The sequence below is a fragment of the Chanos chanos genome, chromosome 5 (assembly GCF_902362185.1).
Source record: "Chanos chanos chromosome 5, fChaCha1.1, whole genome shotgun sequence".
Classification (NCBI taxonomy): Eukaryota; Metazoa; Chordata; class Actinopteri; order Gonorynchiformes; family Chanidae; genus Chanos; species Chanos chanos.
Window position 1 is genome coordinate 37,300,815 of NC_044499.1, and position 25,000 is coordinate 37,325,814.

Here is a 25,000-nt window from a genome sequence, read left to right on the forward strand (position 1 = left end):
ATTCGGTTGCCGTGGTTACAACGCCCATGTCACTAAGGGAGCTGGCTGTCAGTGACCCCACTTCAGCTCATGGTATCTCGCAAAACTCACATTGTTTCTCAAAACGATTTAAGTCCTTGCCCTTATCCCATTAAACATCAAACACAAGCTGTGGTATGGAAGAACAGCGTGGCCTAAAATCATGTCAGGACTTTTTTAGACTACTTCAGAGCGCAGAGTTTTGAATATTTATCAGTCTAAACAGTCAAGTCATATGGCACAGTATAAAGATAACTCAAGTTTAGGAAGTTGAGGAAATAGGCTTAATCAGACTTCTAAAACAAACCAGTTTGTTCGCTACTGGTTAATGATGTAAAATGTGACAGCATTTTTAAAACATAGACAGTCAAATGAGTGGCACACTCATACATCCAGAACATCGTAATACATAATGTTACTTAATACCATTAAAATGCCGGGTTATCACAGCATGTTGCAATCAAGCATAACAACAAAACCGAGAGTATTTACTCGGGGAAAAAAAAATCATGTGTGGTTTTCATGGCAGCTCTGCTTTAGAGGGGCGACTGTTTTAAGGCCCCTTTAAGACGGCGCACTGTTTCTGAGCTGCTTCTCTGTGTGGAAAGAGTTAAACATCACACACTGCATGTGCAGAGCAAAAAAAAAAACAGGACAAAGCAACCAAAAACAAATGTGAGGATAGGGGTAAGATATGTATGTGGATAACCCTGTAATAATCCTTAACACACACACACACACACACACACATACACACACACACACAGAGACCTAGTTTGACTAATCAGGAACATTCTCAGGAGGGTCTGGTCCTGACCTGTACCCTTGGGGTGAACAAAGGAGGAGAACAAAATGTTTAATTTAATTTAAGGAAAGTGATGAAGGACAGGTGACAGAAACACGGAGCAAGATGAAGATAAACGCATTTTTAACAAGGAGAAAAGTTAGTGAATCAGTTGAGCAGGGTCCAGCGCACACCAACGCAGGGCGCTCTGCCTTCGCCTTCCCCAACCTGAACGTCTGCTTCCGCTTTTCAACCATAACATCTCCTTCTTGAGTTATCATTTCACTGAGTGGTTTTGTGACTGAGCACTGTGGATAAGAAAATATTACTAGTTCTAAACTCCATGAAAGAGACAAAGAGCAGGGAGGGAGAGAGAGAGAGAGAGAGAGAGAGAGAGAGAGAGAGAGAGAGAGTCCGGGACATGAGCAGGCAGGGTCGTTTGTTTTCATGATAAATCCATAAAGCTGCATATAGATATCCATCTGAAGGAGAGTGTGACAGCAGAGCGGAGATTAGGGTGTCAGGAAGGGGAGAGTACGGACACATACAAAGAGACAGAGACAGAGACAGAGGAGAGGGGAGCGAGGAGGGTTTGGGTCATGACTCGGCTTCTGCAAAAATGCTTTGAACGTTACGCTAATAAGCAAAGAACTTTAAAAAAAAAAAAGAGGCAGGAAAAACTGGTTTATGTTCTCAAATCCAAAACACCGCTTAACTTCTTACATAAACGACAATTCACAGAACAGTTGTCTCGTAAGCAAAAAAAAAAAAAAAAACGAAATCATAATTATAAAGCAGATAATGACTATGGCGTGTGCTATTATGCAAACAAGAGAGATGTACAGAGAGGACCTATCATTAAGACGGGGAGGATGCGTTAAATATGATAAATATTAAAGTGTGTAAAGTGCAGAGTTCAACGTGACGAGCAAAAGCCTTCATTTATGACAGAGGAAAAATAAAAGGCGATGTTAAAGCTGCCAGCGTTATACTGTGTCACTGTAATTACAATGACAACAGAGATTACAGCTCCAACCCAAAGCCCCTGTACATGTGGTCTCTGACAGGGACAGAGAAAGAGAGAAAGAGAGAGAGAGAGAGGAAGAGAGGGAGAGAGAGAACGAGAGAGGGAGAGGGAGAGAGAGAGAGAGAGAGAGAAGTGGGACCTCGAGAGGAATGATGGGATGGGAAGAGAGAAGAAGGAGTGATAAAACAAAAGATGTGGGTGATGACAGTGGAGAAAAGAAAAAAAAAGATCTGGTAGGGTGAGAGAGAGAGAGAGAGAGAGAGAGAAAGAGAGAGAGAGGGAGAGAAAGGGATTAATAAAGAGGACAGAATGAAGACAAAGACAGACACCGCTCTAATCATAAGCACCGTTAATCACGTGTAGCTGGTGTTAATAATCCAGAAAGCTGACGGAAAGCTGAAATATTCACATCTAGTTTCCTGAGGCCTCAGGCCTGGCTAGCAGACATGTCTCATGAGAACGACTCCTAGGTCGGGAGTTAATGTTGAAAAGCAGCTTCTTCATTTTTCAGCATGTGTAATTAAGGATGGTTACCGTATCCTATCTAATCACGGACCCTCGAATCTACATTTCAGTAAACTCCACATTTAGCTATGGATCTAATTTGCCTAAGGTAAGGTGGAATCGGCCTGTTAAATCTCAGAGTGGTAAAGACCCTCTTAGATTTAATAAAGTGAATTTTATTCATTTGTTCTTGACAGTGTTTCGTTAACTAACTTCACAGCCATGCTATTAAAGTCAGCAGTGAAGGGCATTAGCTACATGCAAAAGTAAAAGATGGGGTTAAATGAAAGAGAGGGGAGGAATGTGCAGATGGGTGTCAAAGACCAGCGGTGTTTTCACAGTACCAGTCTTCGCTCTTTCCCTTTCTCCAGTCTGTTTTTCACATCCCTGTCCTGAGGACCCACTGTAGACCTGAGGAAGGCAGTGCTAAACTTTCCTGCTAACTGATAAAGGACGTGTTCATAAGCAAATAAGTCTGGTATGGATCAAGCCTACAGTGGTCTACAGTATATACCCAGAGATGTACTCAGGTCAGTAGAACAAACCTTCAACAATGAGGACTGAGTGAGAGAGTGAGAGTGAGAGAGAGAGAGAGAGAGAGAGAGAGAGAGCAAGAGAGAGAAAGAGAGGAAGAGAGGGAGAGAGAGATGCGTTTAAGTGTCTGTGCCTTCAAAAGAGGAAATTGGGTATTTTACAATAGCCCATTTACCTCAGTCAGATAAGCATAAGGATGAGGAGAGAAGTCTACATTTCCCTAGAACGTTATCACAACCCTGCATCAGTGTGTCTGCCTGTCGAGTCTTCAAACAATGCACACACACACACACACACACACACACACACACATACATGTTGCTTTTTGGTCTGATTTCTCCATGTATCAAAGACTCACTAAGGGGTTGTTAAGGAATGCTGGGTAATGTAGTTTCTCAGAGGTGCAATGTCATTGTGCCTAAGCTTTCAACTACTTTTAATTTGTTTAAATTTATTTATATTTACTGTCCATCTCTTTTAACTTTTTTTCCTTCTCTCTTTCACTATCTTTCACAACCCCTTCATTCTTTCAAACTCTGATTTGCAAGCTCTTTGTATTTTCTGTTTCATTTTTCTTTTCTTGTCCTATTACCCCTCTTTCCCTCTCACTTTCCTTGGGTCTTTTCGTTCCTGCTGTCATGAGCTGAGACACACTGTTGTCACCACTAATAAATCATCCCAGTCTGTCACCTCTCACCCAGCACAACTTTCATCTTCATCCACTGAGCACAGAGCTGAGAGCTACTGCCCTGTAGCCATTCCACAAAGAGAGAGAGAGAGAGAGAGAGAGAGAGTTCTTAACAGAGAGATAAAGAATGAGTAATTTACCAGGAGCAAAAGTCAAACAGTCTAGTGTCACCAGCATCTATTACTGTATCAGAGAGGGAGAGAGAGAGCGAGAGAGAGAGAGAGAGAGAGCGAGAGAGAGAGAGAGAGAGAGAGAGGGAAAAAAGGGTGGGTGTGAAGGAGTGCCTGAGTAAACCACTTATTTCTGCTGTGCTCAGGAGCGAGAGAGTGAGGGAAAATGAGTGTGGAGAGGGATTAAAGGTAATCTATATCTGCATAAATCATTGATTACATTAAATTAATATGTAAATAGTGTGTTTAACCTGGACTCACACAACCATGTCTGTCAGCACAGCACAAATCAAACACTAATGAATATCCCACGCCAGGAGGACAATGTGTGTGTGTGTGTGTGTGTGTGTGTGTGTGCGTGTTTGGTTTGCTCCTGTGCTAAAACATTAAACTGTAGATAGCTACTTTATGCTGCAATGGTAACCATAGTTAAAAGTGCATTGGCTACATATTGAAGCTCCATGCCAACCAAAAGTTTAGGGCAGTAAAAGTGTGTTTATCAAAGCCAGGGAGCGTGACACGTGACACGCTTCCCCATTTAACAAGCCTGAGAATTGTTCAGCAAAACAAGCATTACTCTTACCGTAAACTGCACACACATGCTCACGCATACACGCACACAGATAATTGCAAACACACACAGCATTATAGATACACCAAAACATGAGATCATTTTGTTTCCACTTAACTATATGCACGCGTGCTTGTGCGCGCGCACACACACACACACACACACACACACACACACACACACACACACAGTGTCTCTCTTCCTTCCCCTACATGAACACCCACTCTACACATACACACAAACACACACACGATTGAAAACATAAAAACATGTAATTACAAACAGACATGCATGCCAGTAAACATGTAATTACAAACATATACCCTCATGTGGACTATATCAAACATACAGACAACAAAACACATGAAACACGTAAACATTCCAAGAGAGGGAAAACTCTACAGGTTTCAGCAAAACTTTTAGCAAGTCTCTCTCCCTCTCTCTCTCTCTCTTTCTTCCTTGATGTTTTTTGAAGTTCACATTAAATTTTCTACCGTTGACTCTGAGTTTGAGAGCGGCCATTTCCAACTTCACATCTAATTAGCTGATTAGAGGAGTGATGGACAGGAGATTACTCATTAGCATAATTCAATCAGTAAGTTACAGATACATATTTTCCCTGTTATTTTGTATTATTAGTCAGCATGCCCTCGAGGATTTGATACTAATGTGATTACACACAGGAGTCTGGACAGGGCCTGCTGTCATTCACTGTAACCGAGTGTATGTGTGTGTGTGTGTGTGTGTGTGTGTGTGTGTGTGCGCGCATGCGTGTGTCTGTCTGTGCGTGTGTGTGTGTGTGTGTGTGTGTGTGTGTGCGCGCGTGCGTGTGTGTGTGCATGTGCGTGCGGGCGTGTGTGTGTGTGTGTGTGTGTGTGTCTAGGTTGCTCTTTCTGGGTAAATGTGTGAGGTCTTATGTATCACTGTTGAGTTGAAAGTCAGTGGTTAACTGTCACATTGCAAATTCATACCAAACCTCAGCGATGAGTCGACATGGAAAATAACATACAAACACATTTAGGCCTGCATGGCTCCAAACACTCAAACAGCAAAAATTCCACACAGATGTGTACAATAAAATAGAATTACACTCCTATCTTCACAGCATCAACAAGAGCGTGAGTGTAAACTGGAGAGAAACTGAAGAAAGAGGGGACAGAAAAGAGAATGAGTAAAGGTGAGAGAAAACATAGGTGAGTGAGAGAGAGAGTGAGTGAGAGAGAGAGAGAGCGTGCAAGAGAGAGAGAGAGAGAGAGAGAGAGAGAGAGAGAGAGAGAGGGAGAGAGAGAGAGAGAGACAGAGAGAGGGAGGGAGAGAGAGAGAGAAGAGTCAAATAATCTCTTCCAAATGGAAAAAACAAAGTGTCTCTTGTCTTGTCTAGACGTGATAATTCATTTATGCGTCTGAGACCACAACGAGCAGTGGATCATGAAATAATGATGCTGGATTCCTAAGCTGCCACTTAACACTCTGAGCAGGCATTTAGTCTTCCTCTCCATTGACTCCTCTTCAGTCCGTCACTCTATGTCTTCACAAAACACTCTCTGAACATTCACAAACACAGTGTGTGTGTGCGCGCACACGCACACGCACACGCACACACACGCACAAACTTCCATAGTAATATGAGTGTACCTGTAAATCTATACAAATATACACTGTCAGCTTTCGCACATGCACTTAAAAAATCTATCACTTTGTGAGGATAATAAGTACAACATGACAATTTATTGCAGGTCAAAATACTTTAGTGACGACACAAGCATGAGCCTCGTGGCCTCAAAATCCATCGTCACACGTCAGCCTCATGCTGGTACTCTCCTCGGGAGGGTTACCAGGCAAAAACAGACAAAAATAAGCAGAGAACCTCATGTGGAAGCAGGTGATAGGTCACAGTAATAGAACTGAGCAATCTGAGATTGAGATGAAGGAGGTGTATTTTGACAAGAGTTGAATATCTCAGATGAAATACTGCAGAGGTTCTCTGTAATGAAGTTAAGAGGTAGTTTTGTAGGTTCCTCTTTACCTCAAGAGAACATGCAGATTAAAGGAACCACTCGCTATGACATTTTTCAGTTAAGGCTGTCAGGCTGATGTATTTAAGCGGTTTACAGCAACACTGCTAATTCATTTAGAGTAAACATATATTTTAGGGGCAGCTTTGGGGTCTGGGTTTGGCCCAGGTTCGGAGGTTCGGTGTGTAAGAGCCATAGCTTTAATTACTGTGTATTACTGTTAACCAACAAAGTGGTTATAATATAGTTGGTGATGTATTTCATATGTAAGTGTACAGGAATTCTCATTTATGTATGGAGATATTAGGTCCCTGAAAATCAAATTGGGATCACAAACACCAGGGTGTGTCGGGACAGTTTGACCAAAAACCTGTCTCCCTCGTTGAGAAAGCTGTAATTTGGCTTCAAATAGATCTTTCAGTAATCAAATGAAGAGAAGCGTACCTCAAAAATCAACCAAGAAACAAGAAGCTAATGACAGCTGTCCAAGGAGTCAGCATTAGCCTATACCAAAAGGGTTTCAGTCTTTAAACTTAAACCCAATGCAACGTTTGTGAGTCTGATGAAACACAACTGACTTTAGTTCAAAAGAGTCATCCCCACAAAGGTAACAGGCATTGAAAACAGGCATATGAATATCCGTCACGCTTTTTTTTGACAATGCGTTTATAATTTGAGCGGAGAGCTATTTTGGTAGATTCCGCTGAAACACGATTAGAGCGGAATATTTTCCACATCCTCGAGAAAATTAGCTCAGCTCTGAGCTTTTATCGCTTAATTTTCCAAAGCATTTTCCTTTGTTTTCCCTGAGTATGTAAATAATTCTGACTGGACAGACAATAACTCTTATTTCACACAGTTCTCTATTCCAAAATATGTACAGGAGCAACAACACGTCCTCTTTGAAGAAATAGACCTTTCCCTTGTTTGGACTCAGTATCGGATGTAACTATAACTCAGTAAAAAGGGCACTGCCTTTAAGATTTGTTTAATCATGAGTGAGGACACTTGTCAATCATTCTTTCATCTGCCCGCCCACTTCTCTGCTGTCCTCAAAATTTAATCAATATTTTGCATCTCTGATAAAGGAAAATAAATAGTTAAAATTCTTAATCCAGCTGATCTCAAGGAAAATGTGTGTGTGTGTGTGTGTGTGTGAGAGAGAGAGAGAGAGAGAGAGAGAGAGTGAGAGTGAGAGAGAGAGTTGTGAACAGGGCTGGGGGAAAAGGACTCACAGATGTTCTTCTCTAATGCGATTTCCAGCCAATTTCCTAAGTGCAGTCCCCAAGTGTAAACTAGTTTAGCGTTGTGTTTGGCTTGCAAATTCTGTTTAATAAATGATGAATGCAATAAAAGCATAAAAGAGAAAACTGCCCATGGCTCTGCAGGCTGTAGGCCATAAAACAAGCTACTCTTTGTGCATGTGTGTGTGTGCGTGTGTGCGTGTGTGTGTGTGTGTGTGTGTGTGCTTGAGTGTGAATGTGTGTGTGAGTGAGAGCGTGTGTATGTGTGTGTGTGTGTGTGTGTGTGTACACATGTGTTGGTGTGCGTGTGTACTTCTATATGTGCATTTATGTTTACGGCTGTTTATGTGTTTAAATGCATTTCAAACATGCATACAAATACATTAACATTTAGATAGTTCTGTAAATAAAAGTGTTCCATTTTACCAAAAATTGTTTATATTTAGACACGCGCACAAGCACACATACACACATGCACATGCACACACACACACACTCTTCTTTTCTATCCAAATTGAGCACAGGTGGAGGAGCAGCTCACTCATGCGTATCAGTATCAGCCATCTGCTAGGAGAGACATTTAGTCCAGGCAACACACACACACACAAACACACACACACACACACACACACAAACACGCTAAACATTCTATGAAGCCTCAGAGTGACCAAGGACATTTCCAAGTCACAACATCCTTCCCAGCATTAATTTCACACTTACTGGGCAGTACTAGAGTTAAACTGTTCTGATGGTAGAGAACATACTGGAAAGTAGCCAACTATCATCAAAGGAGTACAGTGGAAAACTAGAAGGCCACAAACGACTGTGTGTGTGTGTGTGTGTGTGTGTGTGTGTGTGTGTGCGTCTGTTTGTAACACCACTATGATTAACGCTAATCTTATGCACGTAATCCACCTCTCTATTTTTCAATTCTGTTTCTCCTCAGTCATCCCATTTCTCACATCAAGCCCGTCTAATAATGCACTCTTTTGTGTGTCTCTCCCTTTCTCTTTTTCTTTATTCCTTGCTTTCTTTTTTTCGACTGACTGCCTTTGACCGACATGTCTGGTGGGATTTAGTGAGGCATAAAACCACCTAACTGTAACTGCCCTGAGGGTGGATGTTTCATATCTCTCTCATTCTCCCTCTCTCTCTCTCTCTCTCTCTCTCTGGCTGATAACAAGTGCATCAGGGAGAATACTGTGTGAGTCAGCAGGAGCTGTTCTACATTGCTTCATCATGTTAACTCTAATCATTTTTGAACTTCCAAAAGAAAAAAAAAAACTATATTCATTCCTAACAGCTCCCATAAACTAACACCTAGTTTTAAATACAACATTTAAGTTAAAAATCTTTCCCTTTAGACTATGTAAAAAATATTCCTGGTAAACAGACCTCAACAAGAGAAGGATTAGGACGTCAAGTTCAAAGCGATACATTTTAACCTTTTGTCAATTCTGAACAAAGCATGACCGTAACACGACTCCACGGAGGGATACCTGATCGTGCTGTTTTTACAGTGGAGTTGCGTATGTCACTGTGCAAGCTAACATGAAAAATTCAATTGTGAAATGAATTTTTAAAAAATAATGAATAATACGGGCTATGTTTGTACACTGCAAATGTACGAGAGCTACTTAAGTTTCACTTACAAATTATGCTTCTCAAATTTAGTTTGTTAATTTACATGATTATTTGTGCTCTATTTAGATAGATAGATAGATAGATAGATAGATAGATAGATAGATAGATAGATTTGTGTAACAGCTGGGATGAGGACAGAGAGCAGAGAGAGATTCCTTGTGTTATGAGGAAGTTCAGTTCCAGCCTTTTTTTCCCGTTTTTCCCATGTAGGGAAAAGCGCTCTATCTCTTTAAGACCCCTCGCTCTCCTCATTGACATTGCTGGCGGAGCGCAGGGGCCACTAATGCATCTGTCATGATAACAAGCTAAGAATAACACACACGCACACACACACATAAAGAGAGAAGGAGAGAAAGAAAAAGAGAGACAGAGAGAGGGAGAGAGAGAGCGAGAGAGAGAGAGCGAGAGAGAGAGAGTGAGAGAGAGAGAGGGGACCTGAAGTGGATCATTCCAATCTGTCTCATTGATTTATTCAAACCCACAGCCACTGCGCTAGCACTCATTCACCAACAATTCAAGGAGAAAAAGAAGAAGAGGGGGAGCACAAGAGGATAAATCACAACACTATTTGCATGTGGTCCCACTGTCATACCCCCCATCTCTCTCCCTCTCTCTCTCTCTCTCTTTCCCACGAATTCATTCCCAAGGGTGACAAGAATAGTTTAATAAAAACCTCGTACTTACACTGAAATACGAAAGCGATATTATTTGTTGGCGCCGTGTACTTACAACTATTTTATTGCATTTTCGAGTGAAGCCTTTTCCAAGGAACATATTAAGACGGTGCAAACGGAATCACCGATACAGTGGACAGCTACGGAGGAGACATGAGAAAAGCGTAAGGCTGATCTAATCAAACTTGGCCAACGAGTGGAGACATTTCTGCGTTTAGAGGATGGAACATTGTTCGGTGCAGAGACAATATATCTCTTCTAAGGCAGGCACTTCTTGAGTTTTGTTACTCTAACGAAGCAAAAAAGTGATTTGACAATGAAGAGACAGGCATTACAAAAATGTCAATTTAATTTCAGCCTAGAAAAACCCACTCGTTGACGCACAATGGACCTCCTAGCGTGTTTTTGCCAGTGCATTCTCATGGGTAATTACTCTTGACGGATCTGTTCCATCCATTTATGTAGACGAGAGAGGCCGAGGACACGCTTTACAAATGGAAAAATAAACTAATAGAGAGCGATGCACCGTGACATTAATAATAAATATGATACACACGAACTTCCAATTAAATGATCGGTGTGGGTTTCTGCTTATAAATTTGTAAATAATCATACCCTGCGCGATTCGAAGGAATAAGAGGTTCGTTCATTTAATGCTGCGCAGAAAACAGAGAGTTCGAGGGGGTTAGTCCACTTGTTGCTTTATCAAGACCATAAGACTGAATTTTGAGAAATATCGAATGATACAGCCAAGTAGCGCCAGTCACATGAAATGTATCCGGAGCGCACCTCTGCGGTTACCATCCAACATTCCCAGTCCCACTTCAGTGTCTTAACATGTACTTCGACGTTAATCCACATTAAAATACAAAAGCATACTTGCTTGGAAAAAGTAAAGGGAGAGCTGTTCAGAGCAGGAAAAAACAAAGCGTTTTTCCGCGGGTATTTAATTAGCGTATACAGTACAAACTTTTTTCCCTCAGCAGTTGCGCAAAACCAGTTTTGAAGTTCCTTTATCTCATATCAATTCTTGATCCGTGTGCGAAACGGAATATGAAACATTAGCTCATTACAAGACGCAGCCTGTTAATCTCGTCTGTTCATTCTTTTATTATTTTGTTGTTGCTGTTGTTTATTTTTTAAGATTTCTGACCGTGATCTTGTTTCCCCGCTAACAGAATCGAAGGGCAGTATGATTTTCGGTTTAAAATGTACTATATCTGAATAACGAAACAGTTATAAGTGGATGAAAAATCAAAACCATCCCCAAACTAACCTTGCATTGGTACAATCGTTGTAGAGCGCCTCGAAGTCCTTCCGTGAGATAAGTTTGCAGCGGTTCACGCCAGGCTGAATGGCACCGAGTCCTCGCAGAATCCGTACCTGCTCCACTGTGCACACTACTGGGCAAATATCCAGCCTCTTCAGCTTAGTGTAAACGGTGTGCAACCCGCCGACCAGGTGCTTCAGAAAGAGGTCGAAGACCTGCGGCAGACAGATCAACTCCTGCCCGTCCACGCTAAAAGAAGCAACCTTTACTCCGTGCACCTCCACTAGTTTACATTCGTTTGCTTTGACACTACCTGGAAGAGTACCGTTTCCTCCGACGGGACCACTGACACTGGAGATAAAAGAGTTGACCATACCTCCGGTCAGTCGCGGAGATTTAGCCGGGCTCGAGTAAAGCGGGTCGGAGCGAAAGAGACCGCCGGACCCCGAAGTAGAACTCGGAGAAAGAACCGGGGGAGTTGCAGATAAAGCCATGGTAGAGGTCATGGTTACTTTTATTTTTCACTTTCCTCTCTCACTTCTGCTGCCCAACACTATCTCTCCTTCTGTTGCTGGTTCTCACGCACTTGATTCTCACAGGCAAAGAACACAACGCTGAAGGCTGTAAGTGGTCTCGCTAATGCATGTGTGAGGGCGTAAGTGAATTGTTGCGCTCGGAGTCTCGTTGGCCCTGCCCATCGATGAAAAAAGTAGCGTTTCCCTTAGGCCAACCAGTTGTGTTTCATTTTTGATTCAAGGATGTCATTGGAGGTTGGGAAAGGTGGGTGGCACTCTCATAAAAAAAAGGGGGCTTGGTGAATATTGACGGCTATGTCAACGACGTTAGCAGAAACTAAAGTGGACCTTGTTTACACATACTTTTGCAGACTGTGTGGCAAAACGAGTAAAACGATGATTGAAACCACATCTCATGGCTGTATCACATTACAGTATTCATAACAGGGTATAATTTACTTAAATAATTACACTGTACAGAAGTCATCAATCTTACCATTGTGTGTTTTGGGACTGCAGGGGAGTGCATCATGCCCCCTAAGGGTGAGCTGTTCACTTGTTCCCTAGGCTGATTGTCGATACTGCTCTCCACTCGAAGACTCAAAGGCTCTTCATGTTGCTCACTGGTTCGAGAGCGAGGCAAAAGTTCGCTCGCGACCTCATTGCAATGGATGCAGCATTTTTGGCAGACCAGCCGCGTTACTTTTTTCAACAGATACAAAAAAAGTAGAGATATTTTTCTAAAAGGTGCACTTTTCTTTCTCCGGAAGTGTTTTCATTGGAAATTTATTTGAAAGTTTATTAGGGACAAGGTGCAACTGAGAATGTTGCGGGAAAGACGTGCTTGGCGCTGTTGGTGAGCTATTTTTGGTTGGAATCAACTGTCCTCTCTCAGCCAGCCTGGTCTAAGGAGTGAGAGTAACGTAGATTAACAAATGATCATTCTATCAAATAAAATGCAAATGAAAAAAAACAAACATATGGAGTACATATTTGGCATAACATGCAAATGAATTAATGAATCGTGCAGACTATGAAAATATGTGGAATAAACTGTAATTAGACATATCAAGATATTTGATAATTCTGGATCAAATTCATTAAAATGCTTTGGTTTGACAAATTTAAGAACCATTTAAAACACATGCCATGTATTTATTTATCACTAAGGTTGAGTTAAGTGGAGTTCATTTGATGTTGTACAATTCTAACTACCACCATTTTAATAAACTGTATTTTACTGTATTTCAGCTCATCATCACTGTTATCAAATTCCAGCAAATGTATGTGAGCATAAACTGTCCATCACAAAACCCAGCCCATCAGGATATGTCAGTGTATTTTTATACTTGACTCTGGCTGTGAGAGGACATTTAGAAAATTCAAATTCCTGACAAAAAGTCCAAGATTTATAGCTGGCTAGCCTGCCTGTGAAGTGGCAAACCAGAGACAGGGCATCTTGCATCATATAATAAAGCCCACAGCCAGGATGTGTAAGTCACACAGATGATTCCACCGAGGACAATAAAAGCAGATCATAATTTATGTGATTAACAGACATTCAAGATGCCCAAAAACGTATCTATCCCATAATTTAGTTTTATTCAGTGAGGAGTCACCTCGAGAGCTAGATCCATAAAGACCAAGTGTTAGTTATTACAGTATCACATAGTGACTGAGATGACTGACAGCCTTAAGCAGAGATCAGATGTATGTTGAAAGAGGGAGGGACCCAAAGTTGTCTTTGCTTGTGATGTTACTGCCTCCAGTAAAATTTTGCCTAGCTCTTGGCTGCACCCAACAGATGACCTCAATTCAAGGCTGTCAGTCAGCTCTAAAACTTCTCAATGAGTTTGAGTGACTGGAAGTCTTCACAGAGGTAGAGTCTAGTGCTAAATGCTCTGAGGTACTTTGATGTTTTAGGCTTTTTGACTGACATTTTAGGCACATGCAACTTAAACTGATGAATATTGACTCCATTTGATAACAGTGATGTCATAGTCAGTTAGACTGCAGAAAGATGATCGAAATGATTGTGACTGGAGGTGTAAGGTGTCAAATTAGCTGCACTTTAATCAAATCTTTTCTTTTAAACACTCATCTGTGTTACCAAATAAAGTTAATTTGATGCAGAATTTGTCAAATCATCCATTTTAATTCAGCTCTACGTTATTCAATCTGGATATATATATCTCATTTACATTCAATTTCATTCAATCATCATTTATTATTTTTTGTTGGTTTCACCACTCATAGTCTGGCGCCATTGGCTCACAGGCGTTCTCTGGCGGCAGCAGTATTGCGTGCGTGCCGTCAGTACGAGCTTCGCTCAGCTTGTCCAATGTTCAGCCTGTTATTTCAAGGGGCCTCAGTCACATTCATACTCTAGCAAAATAGAGAGATTCGATGACCGGAAGCAGTGTCTGCCACTATTGCTATTGACCAAATTTAACTCTAACGCGACTGAGGCAACCACTACACTGAAACGCGTTGTGTAACTATTACCACATTTTATTACCTATACATCCTGCAACTGCTCGCTTAATATTCCGTTATGATTTACATAGTATTAGTAGCGGTGCTACCGAATATTAACACGAGCAGCACTAGGGCCAGTCTGTTAGTAAGGGCTGGTTAATGAGTTACTACACATCAATTCGCGGAGTGCTGAGGAGTACGACTGAGAATGTTGGCTGGGATAACATATGGAAATAATAGTTTGTAATGAATGTCGGTTACTTCATCTTACCTGGGAAACATCTTAGTCCTCGAGAGAAAAAAAAATTCCGTTACTTTAGCTCATGTTTTGTAACAATAACACAAGACACACTGAAAAACTCTGTTGCTGAGGCGAGGCAGAGAAATTTTTTCCAGATGATCCTCCACCTGAAAATATGAAAAACAGCAAAAACTGAGGAAACAGTACGGGGGGGGGGGGGCATGTAAGTGCAATAAATGCGAGTGAACAGGACAGCAAGGATTTAAAGGACACATTTACACTCATTTGCATTTCAGTATGAAATGTAATTATTGAGTGACATTGAACAGGTCTGGATAACAAGACAAAGAACTAATCCAGTGTAATCCCATTTAAAAGAAGACATGTTTAAATAGATTGGACTAAAACAGCCAGCAGTTTTTCTCTGATATATCCTTAGCATACTGAATGTCACCTAGGAGCAATGTGATAATAGGACACAGCACTTCTGGTGATAAACAGATCCTTATTTTCATAATGACTAGTAATTTAAAATAGTTCCTGAAGTTGTTTACCGTTAGTAAGATTAATTAGATAAGTATGTGTCTGCCAGTAGACACCCAGATACTGCTTAAATGTTTATTTATATTTCACCAAGCACTTTATTACTTTTTGTATAGTGGCGTTCTTTGTCGCAGTTGGTGGCATTTTGTTATTAAATATTGTAACCTACATTAAGCTAATTTGGGCTCTTTATGACACTTTTTGAAGCACAGCTGTTATGTTTTGACACCTGGAGTGTGGTATTTTAAGTCTTGTTTTGTTTGTTTATTTGTTTGTTTTCTTTCCTGATTCTGCAATATGATGTGTAAAGTAGTTAGATGTGTCATACGCAAACACGCTCACATAAAGCCTAGTCCTACGCCTCGTGTTTATGGATTCTTGACAAATCTAATTTATTTCTTTTGCCTGTGAGTGCATGTGCATGAATGTATGTGCATAATGGGAATCCGGTAATTATTTTTGTTCATCTTTGTCAATGTGACGTCACCAGTTTACAATTGGATTATCTCATGTCAGAGGCAATGTTCTAGCTGTCTGTCTATGGTATTTTGATTGTTGCTTTTGGCTAGTGTTAGATGAAGTAAAAAGTGTTGTTTCTGTATTCTAATCCATCCTGAAGTACGCTACGAGATGTAACATTTAAAACATTCTCCTTTCCTAACCCTTCAGTTATCTTCATATATTCATTTGTTCATCTAGTATCATGTTGATATTTCACATCCCATATAACATTGTATTTCATTCAGTCCAGCTACTGGCTGCTTCTTCTTCCTCTCTCTCTCTCTCTCTCTCTCTCTCTCTCTCATGACATGTTACTTTTTTTGAGGAACCCTAAATCATAATCATTTGTTTGATTTATTGAGTATATAAAAACAAAGTTTGACAAATGAAATTCTGAATAACTGAAGTTAAACTATATTTGCTGTAATGGTACAGTGGTACAGCTCCTTTAATGGCTCACAACAGACTATTATCCAGTTAATAGTGATGACAACCTGTATCTCCATCCTAACACACACCCACACACATGCAGACACTCACATGCACAAACTACGACAACACACACATGAGCTAAAGCAACACAGGAAACAATAATAATAATAATAAAAAAAAACTCTTTGAGTGGTAACCCATTTTCAGCAGCTGTAATTACTTACACAGACTTCTCTCTTTTATAAATTAAGCCTTGGTGACAGCAGTCTATGGCAACAATGATAGAAAGAGAAGTCTGTTCACAAGTCTCCATCTTATCCCTTCATCCCCTCTTTTCTCTTCCTCCATTATGTCAATTTCAAAGTATTGTATTGGCTGTTTAGTTTGTGTGTGTGTTTGGGGGAGGGGTGTAAATATGAAGTAGGACGGAAAATTATTCTGTTTGTTTTAACTTTAAAATTGTATAATTATAGCTCCAGGTGGTGGAGTGTAGCCAGTCTGAAGATATGAAGAAAACAGTTCCATTACCAGTCCAGAGTTGGTGGCTTAGATGTGATTCAGACCGGTGCTGACTATTAGCAGAGGAGTGTTTTTGCCTTATTCAGTCCTACTTTCTTTGATACTGTGCTTATGTCTTATAGTAAGATTAAAACAAGTATTTTTTTTTATCTGTTTACATGGACTTGATGTTTAATCATTGTTGATAGAAATGAGTGTGCTACTCTTTAGTTAACTTGGTCTCTTGTAGTGGTTAGTGTTGGTTAGTGGCTAGCATGTTAGCTATATGATCAGAGTAGTGTCTTTCAGTAAGATGTAACATATGCAACTGACAAAACACAACATATATAAAACATAACAAAGACCGTTACGTTATCACATTATATGTGCATAATCAATGTGCGGTTATCACTAACACTAACACAATTGCAGACACTATCAGATGTGTTCAGTGATACTGAAATCTTTAAGACACTTAAATGTTAGCAATGCTGACACATACATTTCATATGTACAAAATTGTTCAGTGTAATCACAAATGAAACAACAATAACAACAACAACAACAACAACAATAATAGTGAAACAGAAATATCAGTTGAGGTGTCTGAACATGCAGACCCTTCATATATCATAGTTCTCACATAAGGACACCATTGTTTTTTTTCAGCCATGTTCCCACCCTAAAAAATATCCCAAGGAGGAGCTTGACCTGACCTTCACCTATACTGCATACAATGGAATCATCACTCACCTGTCCATCTTAATGTTGTCATTCATGTCATTTGGTTTCTGCTGAAGTCTCTGGTTCAAATAGTTTTCATTTAATGCAGTTTGGTCCTTCTGCCCAGTGATGGAGCTCCGGATCACTGACCCAATGCTTGCCTGTCCTCTCTCCCTGCTTCAGTGAGCCATACTCGGCAGTCCAGAGTGAAGTGAGGCCCCTTTGCATGCATTATTGTGCTCAATTTACATCCACTGACCTCCACAACTGAAGAGACACCATGAGAGATGTGTGAATTGGTGATCAGAGGAGGTATTGTGCGTGGTGACGTGTGTGTGCGCGCGCGCGCGTGTGTGTGTGTGATAGTATAAAAGGTAGATTGATGGATCTTCATGTTAGTAAAGTGGTGGGTTAGTGTAGGGCATAGAGTCAGTCCAATATTCCATGCTATCAAGTCACCGGCATTTTAAAGCAGCCATGCATGAGACTGTAAATGCATCTGTTTCTCTCCCTGTGTGTGTGTGTGTGTGTGTGTGTGTGTGTGTGTGTGTGTGTGTGAGGGAGAGAGAGAGAGAGAGAGACCTTACCTTCTGTCGTGCTCCACCCTACTCCCCTGTTCTTTATTTCCTTTGATGCGCTCAGACTGGCTATAAATAAAATCCAAATGACTTTGAGGCTGGAGCGCCAGTGAGAGGTGGAATCCATTCTGGAATGTTCTCTGGGATGAGGCCTGATTTACAGCCTCATACGTTTTCCCGCCTGAAACATTCTGGGGGCACAGAGCGGTCAGCGGAGTCCCTTCTCCCTTCACAGAGACCAGGGATCTGGGATCAGAGGTTTGGATCATTTGGGGTAATGATCATCTCTATGATTAGATGTAAGTCAATAAGAGAATGAAAGATAAGCAGAAAAGAGAAAGGAAAAATTTGAGAGAGATAAGAAGAGACAGAAAGAGAGACAGATAGACAGAGAGAGAGAGGGAGAGAGAGAGAGAGAGAGAGAGAGGGGAAACAAATTGACAAAAAAGTTTGCCATACTCTTTGTGTAAAACCAATCTTAAAGCCCAGAGAAGAGGAGAGAGCAGCCCTCTTAAATGCTTTCATTTACTTCATTTGTTTTGTTTTATCTTTTCGGTTCATTTTTCCTTTCACCTGTCTCTCTTTTCTATAACACTTACTTTTCTTACAACACACTTATTATGAGCATCATTTCAACAGATGCACCTGCCTAAAGCAATGCCTTTTTCATCACCTCTTCCTCTTCCCTCACCTCCCTGTCTCTCTCTCTCTCCCTCTCTCTCTCCCTCTCTGTCTAGCCACTTAACTGATGATGACAGTGTGATTGCTCAGCTGTCATAAACCAAACAGCCAGTTTGAAATTCCTGCCAGATGTTACATATCCAACAATGATCATTTGTCGAAATCAAATCCCATTCAGGCGTTTCATGATGGACATCATGAAAATCCAAATGTCCAGACAATCCAGATGTTGAAATGGCTGTGAGTAGTAGGGAAAAAACTTTTTTGTTTTGGAAACAAAAAAGTTTTATGAAACCTGTTCTTGTTTTGGGGGTATAGGTAAGGATGAAAAATTGTTGAAAAAATTAGCTATATGTTTCCTCTTATTTTAATATGACAGAAATGAACTGTTAATGTGGAGCTGACAAACAGGTCATCATCTCATACAGGCAACTGCAATGTTTCTCTCCACAGTTTCTGATTAACATCTTTGTTTAATTAAATTTTCCTCCAAAAAGTTTTGGATGTTTTTGTCTGAGAACCCTGGTGATCAAGTCCAACAGCTTTTTAAAACTCTTTTAATTAAAGTTTTGACTGAGGTGGTGATGTGTATATTTAATATATAACACGGTAAAATGTATTTTAGTGCTTAATCAATGTTTAAATTAGTATGATTTAATTTCAGAAGCCTTCCATCTCATACACAAATGATATCGCCAAGACCTTAAATTAAATGTATTAATTAACCTTGCACTGATTATTTGCCCCAGCTACATTAAAGTTTTTTTTTATGTTCTTGTTACATGCTTAAGAGTTTCAAATGCAGACTCAACTAAAAGGATTACTCAGTTCACGTACAGATAAGACAACTGAGAAATGTCCTTGTGAATATCTTTTATAATATTCTTCCCATCTGGTGTGTTACTCTTCTTATCACAGGGTGAAACTTGCTGAAATCACATCATCGCTCTCTTGTAGTTGTTGTTGTTGTTGTTGTTGTTACTGTTGTTGTTGTTATTGTTCTTCTTCTTCTTCTTCTTCCTCTTCCTCTTCCTCTTCCTCTTCTTCTTCTTCTTCTTGTATTTCAAAAACAAAGTTTTTCATCCATGGTCACACATCTACTGAATGAAAACTTATGAAACTTGGTCTGCGTGGTAAATGGAGCATGCTAACATTGTGTTACAGGGTCCGGAGAAGTGACTCTACAGTAGCCGTGTAAAATCTTCAGACACTGACCAGCCACCCCTCTCATCCCACTTAACCACAAGAGACAAGATTTGGCACAAGTGTCTATCAAATTATGATAGACCATGACTCCAGTTCAATTTAATTTTACCACAATTTTAGTCCTGAAAATGTATTAAAACCCTTTGTTTCTTGAAAAACCCTTCCAAATGATGCATGACTTGGTATGGAGCTTCTGTAAGACAGTCTGCTTAAAGACTGGGAAAGAAAAGTTGCTTTGATTTTTAAGGAAGCTATTTACTGGAGGTGCTAATTTTAAGGAGTTTCTCAATGCAGTAACTTATCAACAGTCTGTTTACACTGTCGACATGGATTTGGCTTGTCAGTGTTAGAATGATTTGGTCGCGTGGTGCCGGTGTTCAGTTCAAGTATTCCAAAAAAAGCTTTATTTCTCCATGATAATGTATATGCACTATCTTAATCATTTTAATGCCATGCTGGATTTTCTCTGTTTTGAATTTAAAAGAAAAAAAATAGAATCAAAAGGCAGCTGGAACAGTCTGGTCAGTAGGTGGGTTATTATAAAAAGCCAGAGCCACAAAAACAGGAAAATTTAGGACATTAAGTATAATTCTTTGGTGCAATGACTAGTCAGAAGGAAAAATGACAATTGATTGGTCATATCATGGTTTCTACTTGGCTTTGGCACCTTTAGTGCAGCTTCACATATGTATGTTGCTATATCTAGAATTTTATTTTTTACTTTCTTATATTTCAGAAAACTGGACAGATGAATACTGTTACATGCCATTACTGTAATCCCTGGTCCAACTTATTTCTGCAGTTTGTCAAAAGAAAGAAGTAATATGTAATATTTGAAGTGTACTGAGTTGGCAACATAGAGGAATTGACACCTGAGGTGTTTTAAGGTCAACTTGCAGACTTAGCAAGGTATTGTGGTTTAAATTTAAATGAAATGTTTCTTTATTTCTCTCTGTTTGGATTTTTGATTGAAAAGTTTTAGCTAGCTTTATGTGGTTTCTAGTACATCTAATTCTTGTAAAAATTGTGTAAAAGGTTTTCACTTTAATGGACACTCTCACATTACTTTGAGCCCAATTCTCTGTGGTGACAAACCACATGACAGTAATGCTGTCTTAATGATTGATGGTTCCTGCCTGAAAGTAAAAACTAAATAGATAAAACAGTGGAATCAAGTAAAAACAAGTGAAAATCAGGCTCTAAGCAACATGATTTTTTAAATTAGAAATTATATTTGAAGGCTATTATGATGCATTTTCTTTATAAATCGATTCTAGTTGCCTTGAGAACTTAATCTGGGAACAGGTATTGTTTTAACACTTCAAGCATTTGAGTAAAGATGAAGGACCGTTGATTAAAAGATTAAAAAAAAATAATAATAACATTTTAAAAAATAAATAAAATACACACACACGCACACACACGCACGCACGCACACACACATATAATGAAAGACTATATAAGAGAAAGAGAGAGCTATGATGAGATAATCAATCAAAGGCTGTCTTCATCTAATCGAGCAGCAGTACTCTATGTTAATTAATCAATATAAAAGCACAGAGAGAGAGAGAGAGAGAGAGAGAGAGAGAGGGGGGGGGGGGGGGGGGGGGTTCACCAGTGTAGAGTGTGAACAAGGTCCAGACATTCCACTGTGCTCAGGTTGGGAAATCGAGGAAAGAGAATGCGAGAGATGGAGGAGATTCATGGTGTTTGTTTTGCCTGATAATGCATATATCACAGTGTAGTACTATGACAGAGGATCTCTTTATCTAAATGGTGCTTTACAGTTATCTGTCTAAGGACCCATTTGGTTTTGTTCATAGAAAATTAATAAGTTCATTGTTCTTCTGAGCAGACAGATCAAGTTGTTTTCTCCTCTCACTTTCAGGTAGAGGGCAGATGGAGATTAATGTGTATTTAATAATGAGTTTTCTTCTTTCAATAACTTATGAGGAAAAGAAAAATTCCCTATGGTTTTTTCTTCATTGTAAATGGTTTTTGATGACTGGGAAGTGAAGAACACAAACCTCAAAGTGTTGTCAATACACTTCTCATTCCTTTGACAGAACCAATGATATGTGAAACATGGTGGAAAAAACTAGACAAGCATTTTTCCCTTTCATTTTATGGAGAGTGAACGGAAAGTCATAAAACTGAGTGCCAGCTCTTCTCTGTCCATCCACACAAGTGAAGGCTTTGATATAGAGCAACACGTCAAAAGCGTTACAAAGGTGATTTAAAGACGCACTTCTCTCCAACACAGAGGTACAAACACACACACGCATGTATACACATATATACACATACACACAAACACACCATATGCATGTTCACACACATACACACTCACACATGCAGGTGCACATGCACACACACACACACACAGGCACACCCACACGTGCACACACACACACGCACGCATGCACACACAAACAAACAAACACATGCACATGCACATCCAAAAGATGGATGAATCTAACAAAATTCCAGTTTTCTGAGCAGTCTTGGGTCCAGGGGAAACTCCTCTTCTTTGCCAGGAAAACTGAAAATGTGAAGGAGGCTGGTAAAGAACTCTGTCTTGTCAATTCCCCAAAGTCTCATAATGAACAAGGGAATTTCTCAGTCCCCAGAGAAAAAACAGAGAGAGAGAGAAAGAGAGAGAGAGAGAGAGAGAGAGAGTGTGAAGGTGGTTGGAAACATTGCAGTGGAAACCAGGCATGGGGCCAGTGTTGAAGATCTCCCAGGAAACAAAAAAAAAAAAAAGATTGAGAGAATACCTAGAAAAGCAGAAATGAAGTTTCCCATTAAAAGTCAAATATGCAGCACAATATTCATGACTCCCTTTCCCTAAGTCCTATTGATTAGCTTACGTCAATTAAACCAATACATGCATACATGCATACAATACATACTTACAATACATAGGTAATTTGTTTAAATACTTTATGTTCTGCTTTCATAAAAACATCTCTGACTCACTAGCCTTCTGACCTGAGATGTACATGGACTGAACCTCCACAGAATCTCACAGAGATGGCTTCAGATTTTGTGATAATTAGTGAATTTTACTGCTGATGAACACACGTCTAATCTCCAGGCCATCTCCTCACAGAGGCTCTGATGTGACCTTTCACTGGTTAGACAAAGACGTGTCAAGCATTATCTCAGGAATCAAAGATAAGAGAGGGAGAAGAGCTCTATACAGAGACACAGCCGCAGGAAGCCGGAAAACATGGAAAACGTCCCAGGAAAGGGAGGAATGGAAAGAATACCTCGAGGATCAGAAGAAAGAAAGAAGGTCGTAGGAGACAAAAATTTACCACTGTCTTGAGTTTCCTCACCGAAACTTAAGCAGGTAAATCTGACAAATACCGTTGTAAAACATGGAAAATATTAAACTAATGGCCTTAATAATTAGTTCTGTCATTTCCAGTTTACTTGTATTGACGTGTTGTCTGATAATTAATCCTCTTTGACATTAATCAAACCCAAGATCATCATTTAAGTGGATAGCCCAGTGACTCATCCAGTCTGGTCTTTTCAAGACATTCTACAGGAAAGAAGATCTTCACTTCAGCTCCTATCAGCAGGTCATCCATCTCTCTGCTTGCAGAACATCTTTGCTGTGTTTAGAACGCCTCCAGCCTCTGTCTGCTGCAGCTTGTCACATTAGCCTCTTAATTACTGAAACATCGCGTCTTGGCAGTTTGTTTTAGCCAGAATGGCTGGCGGGGGTTAATGACTGTTGAGATTTATTCTAGTGTTGACCTTCTCTATGTGCTGTCTGGCAGTTATGAGTGGAATTAATCAAATAATGAAATCATACGCAAACTCATAAATCATTTCGTGGCTCCGGCTATTAATGGGCCGCCGTTGTTTCAGCCTTGGATTGAGAGTTAAGAGAAGTCATGGCCCTGGATCTCTGGCTGTTATAGACCTAGCTAAGGCATACCTCTGTTAGCTGTTCTGTGATAAGGCCGTTTCTGAGCTGACACAGACACTCTGTGTCAGATAAACTACCATTCATTCTGTGTTGGAAAATGTATCAACATGTCATGACTCATCATTAATCTATAGGCTGTACAGCTCTCTCGCTTTCTCTCTCCCTCTCTTTCTCTCTCTCTCAGGAGTCCATCTTGGGCCACACAACTAAAGAACTGGGAAGGTGTAGTGGAGAAAATAACGAGCAGATTAGCAAGATGGAAATGGATCCACTCGCAGATGTCTTTCAGGGGATGGTGCTGATGGCTAATAATTTGGTGGCTTCAACTCTTTGCCATTGTCTGTGTGGATCCTCCTGTTGGGCTGGGGTACAAGCCACCATGGTGGACTTCTTTTGGGACCGGTACCACTTGGTTCCACGATAGATCAAGAAATACATGACTCAGCAAATCAGAAAGGACTTTGAGCCTTAAACATTCCACGAAGCAATGAAAGACAGTTTTCCTTGGTTTCCAGTGAGAGACAGTTTCCACATGGTCCTCTTCCTACCGAGGGAGGAAGGACAGCAAGGCCTGGTGCACCCGTCAAGCGGGCTGGTAACCTTCCATCTACATTCCATCTTTATTCAGAGATTCTTGACGGGTCCAGCAGCTTTGGTGTGGAGAGAGGTGACTGGCATTATTTAACAGAGTGTTGACGGGTTAGGGCTAGACACAGCCCTGTTCTTTTTAGATGGGAAACAGCTATGCCTGACCGGGTGACCTCTTTTTTATCCTGGACTTTCTAAAATATGGTGTTTTTTTAAGCTCTGTAAACCAGAAAAGACAGACTCTTTTTATTGGCTGCGAGAGGAGCCGATGATTAAGGGAGCATGCTTAGATGAGGCAGGTGATCATGTACCAGGCCTCACCCAAATGCAGCGTGCTCCAGCAACGGTGAAATTGCAGCATAGAACAAATGTGGTGGGATCTAATCCGAATAACGTACGGGCAGTAGCCTCTTCGTTAGGCCAGAGACCCCCCCACCACATCAACACTGTGATTCAGACGTGATTCAGATGTGGAAAGAAAGACTGTCAGAGGAGGAGCAGTCCTCATTAAAGGACTATGGAAGGGGAAAGATAGTACCCAGTAAGGAGGATGCATTCCCAGAGGTGAGAATAACCCCAGATTTGAAGGGCATGTCAGGTCCACTATTGGACTTGAACGGACTACAAAACGTAAATGTGCACACCGTGAAAGGGAAAGTGCTGTATAAATGCTTCGTTAAAATACCGAATGAATCAGCAGCCAGTTGTAGGGCTGACTCTGTGTGGAGAGAGAAGCTTGTGTTGGGTGAAGGAAAACAGTCAGTTTGGAGGGTTCCATACAAACCACCATTGACCAAACGGTCTGGAGATCTTCAGTGAAGAATTTTACACGGAGCTGTGACTACTAATGCTTTTGTTTCTGCCATTCAAATGTTAGTGATAAGTGTGTATTTTGTGGACTCAGGGAAACTGTCTTTCATTGCCTTGTGG

At 40.5% G+C, this 25,000-nt stretch overlaps 1 protein-coding gene across 1 annotated transcript in view; it reads right to left on the bottom strand.

Annotated features, from left to right (window-relative positions):
- Positions 1 to 11,637, bottom strand: part of dachb (dachshund b) — a 48,720-nt gene extending 37,083 nt beyond the window's left edge. The window contains exon 1 of the mRNA XM_030775993.1: positions 11,150 to 11,637. Within this exon, the coding sequence (XP_030631853.1) occupies positions 11,150 to 11,637 (488 nt within the window). The remainder of the gene's footprint in view (positions 1 to 11,149) is intronic.
- Between the last annotated feature and the right edge of the window lie 13,363 nt (positions 11,638 to 25,000).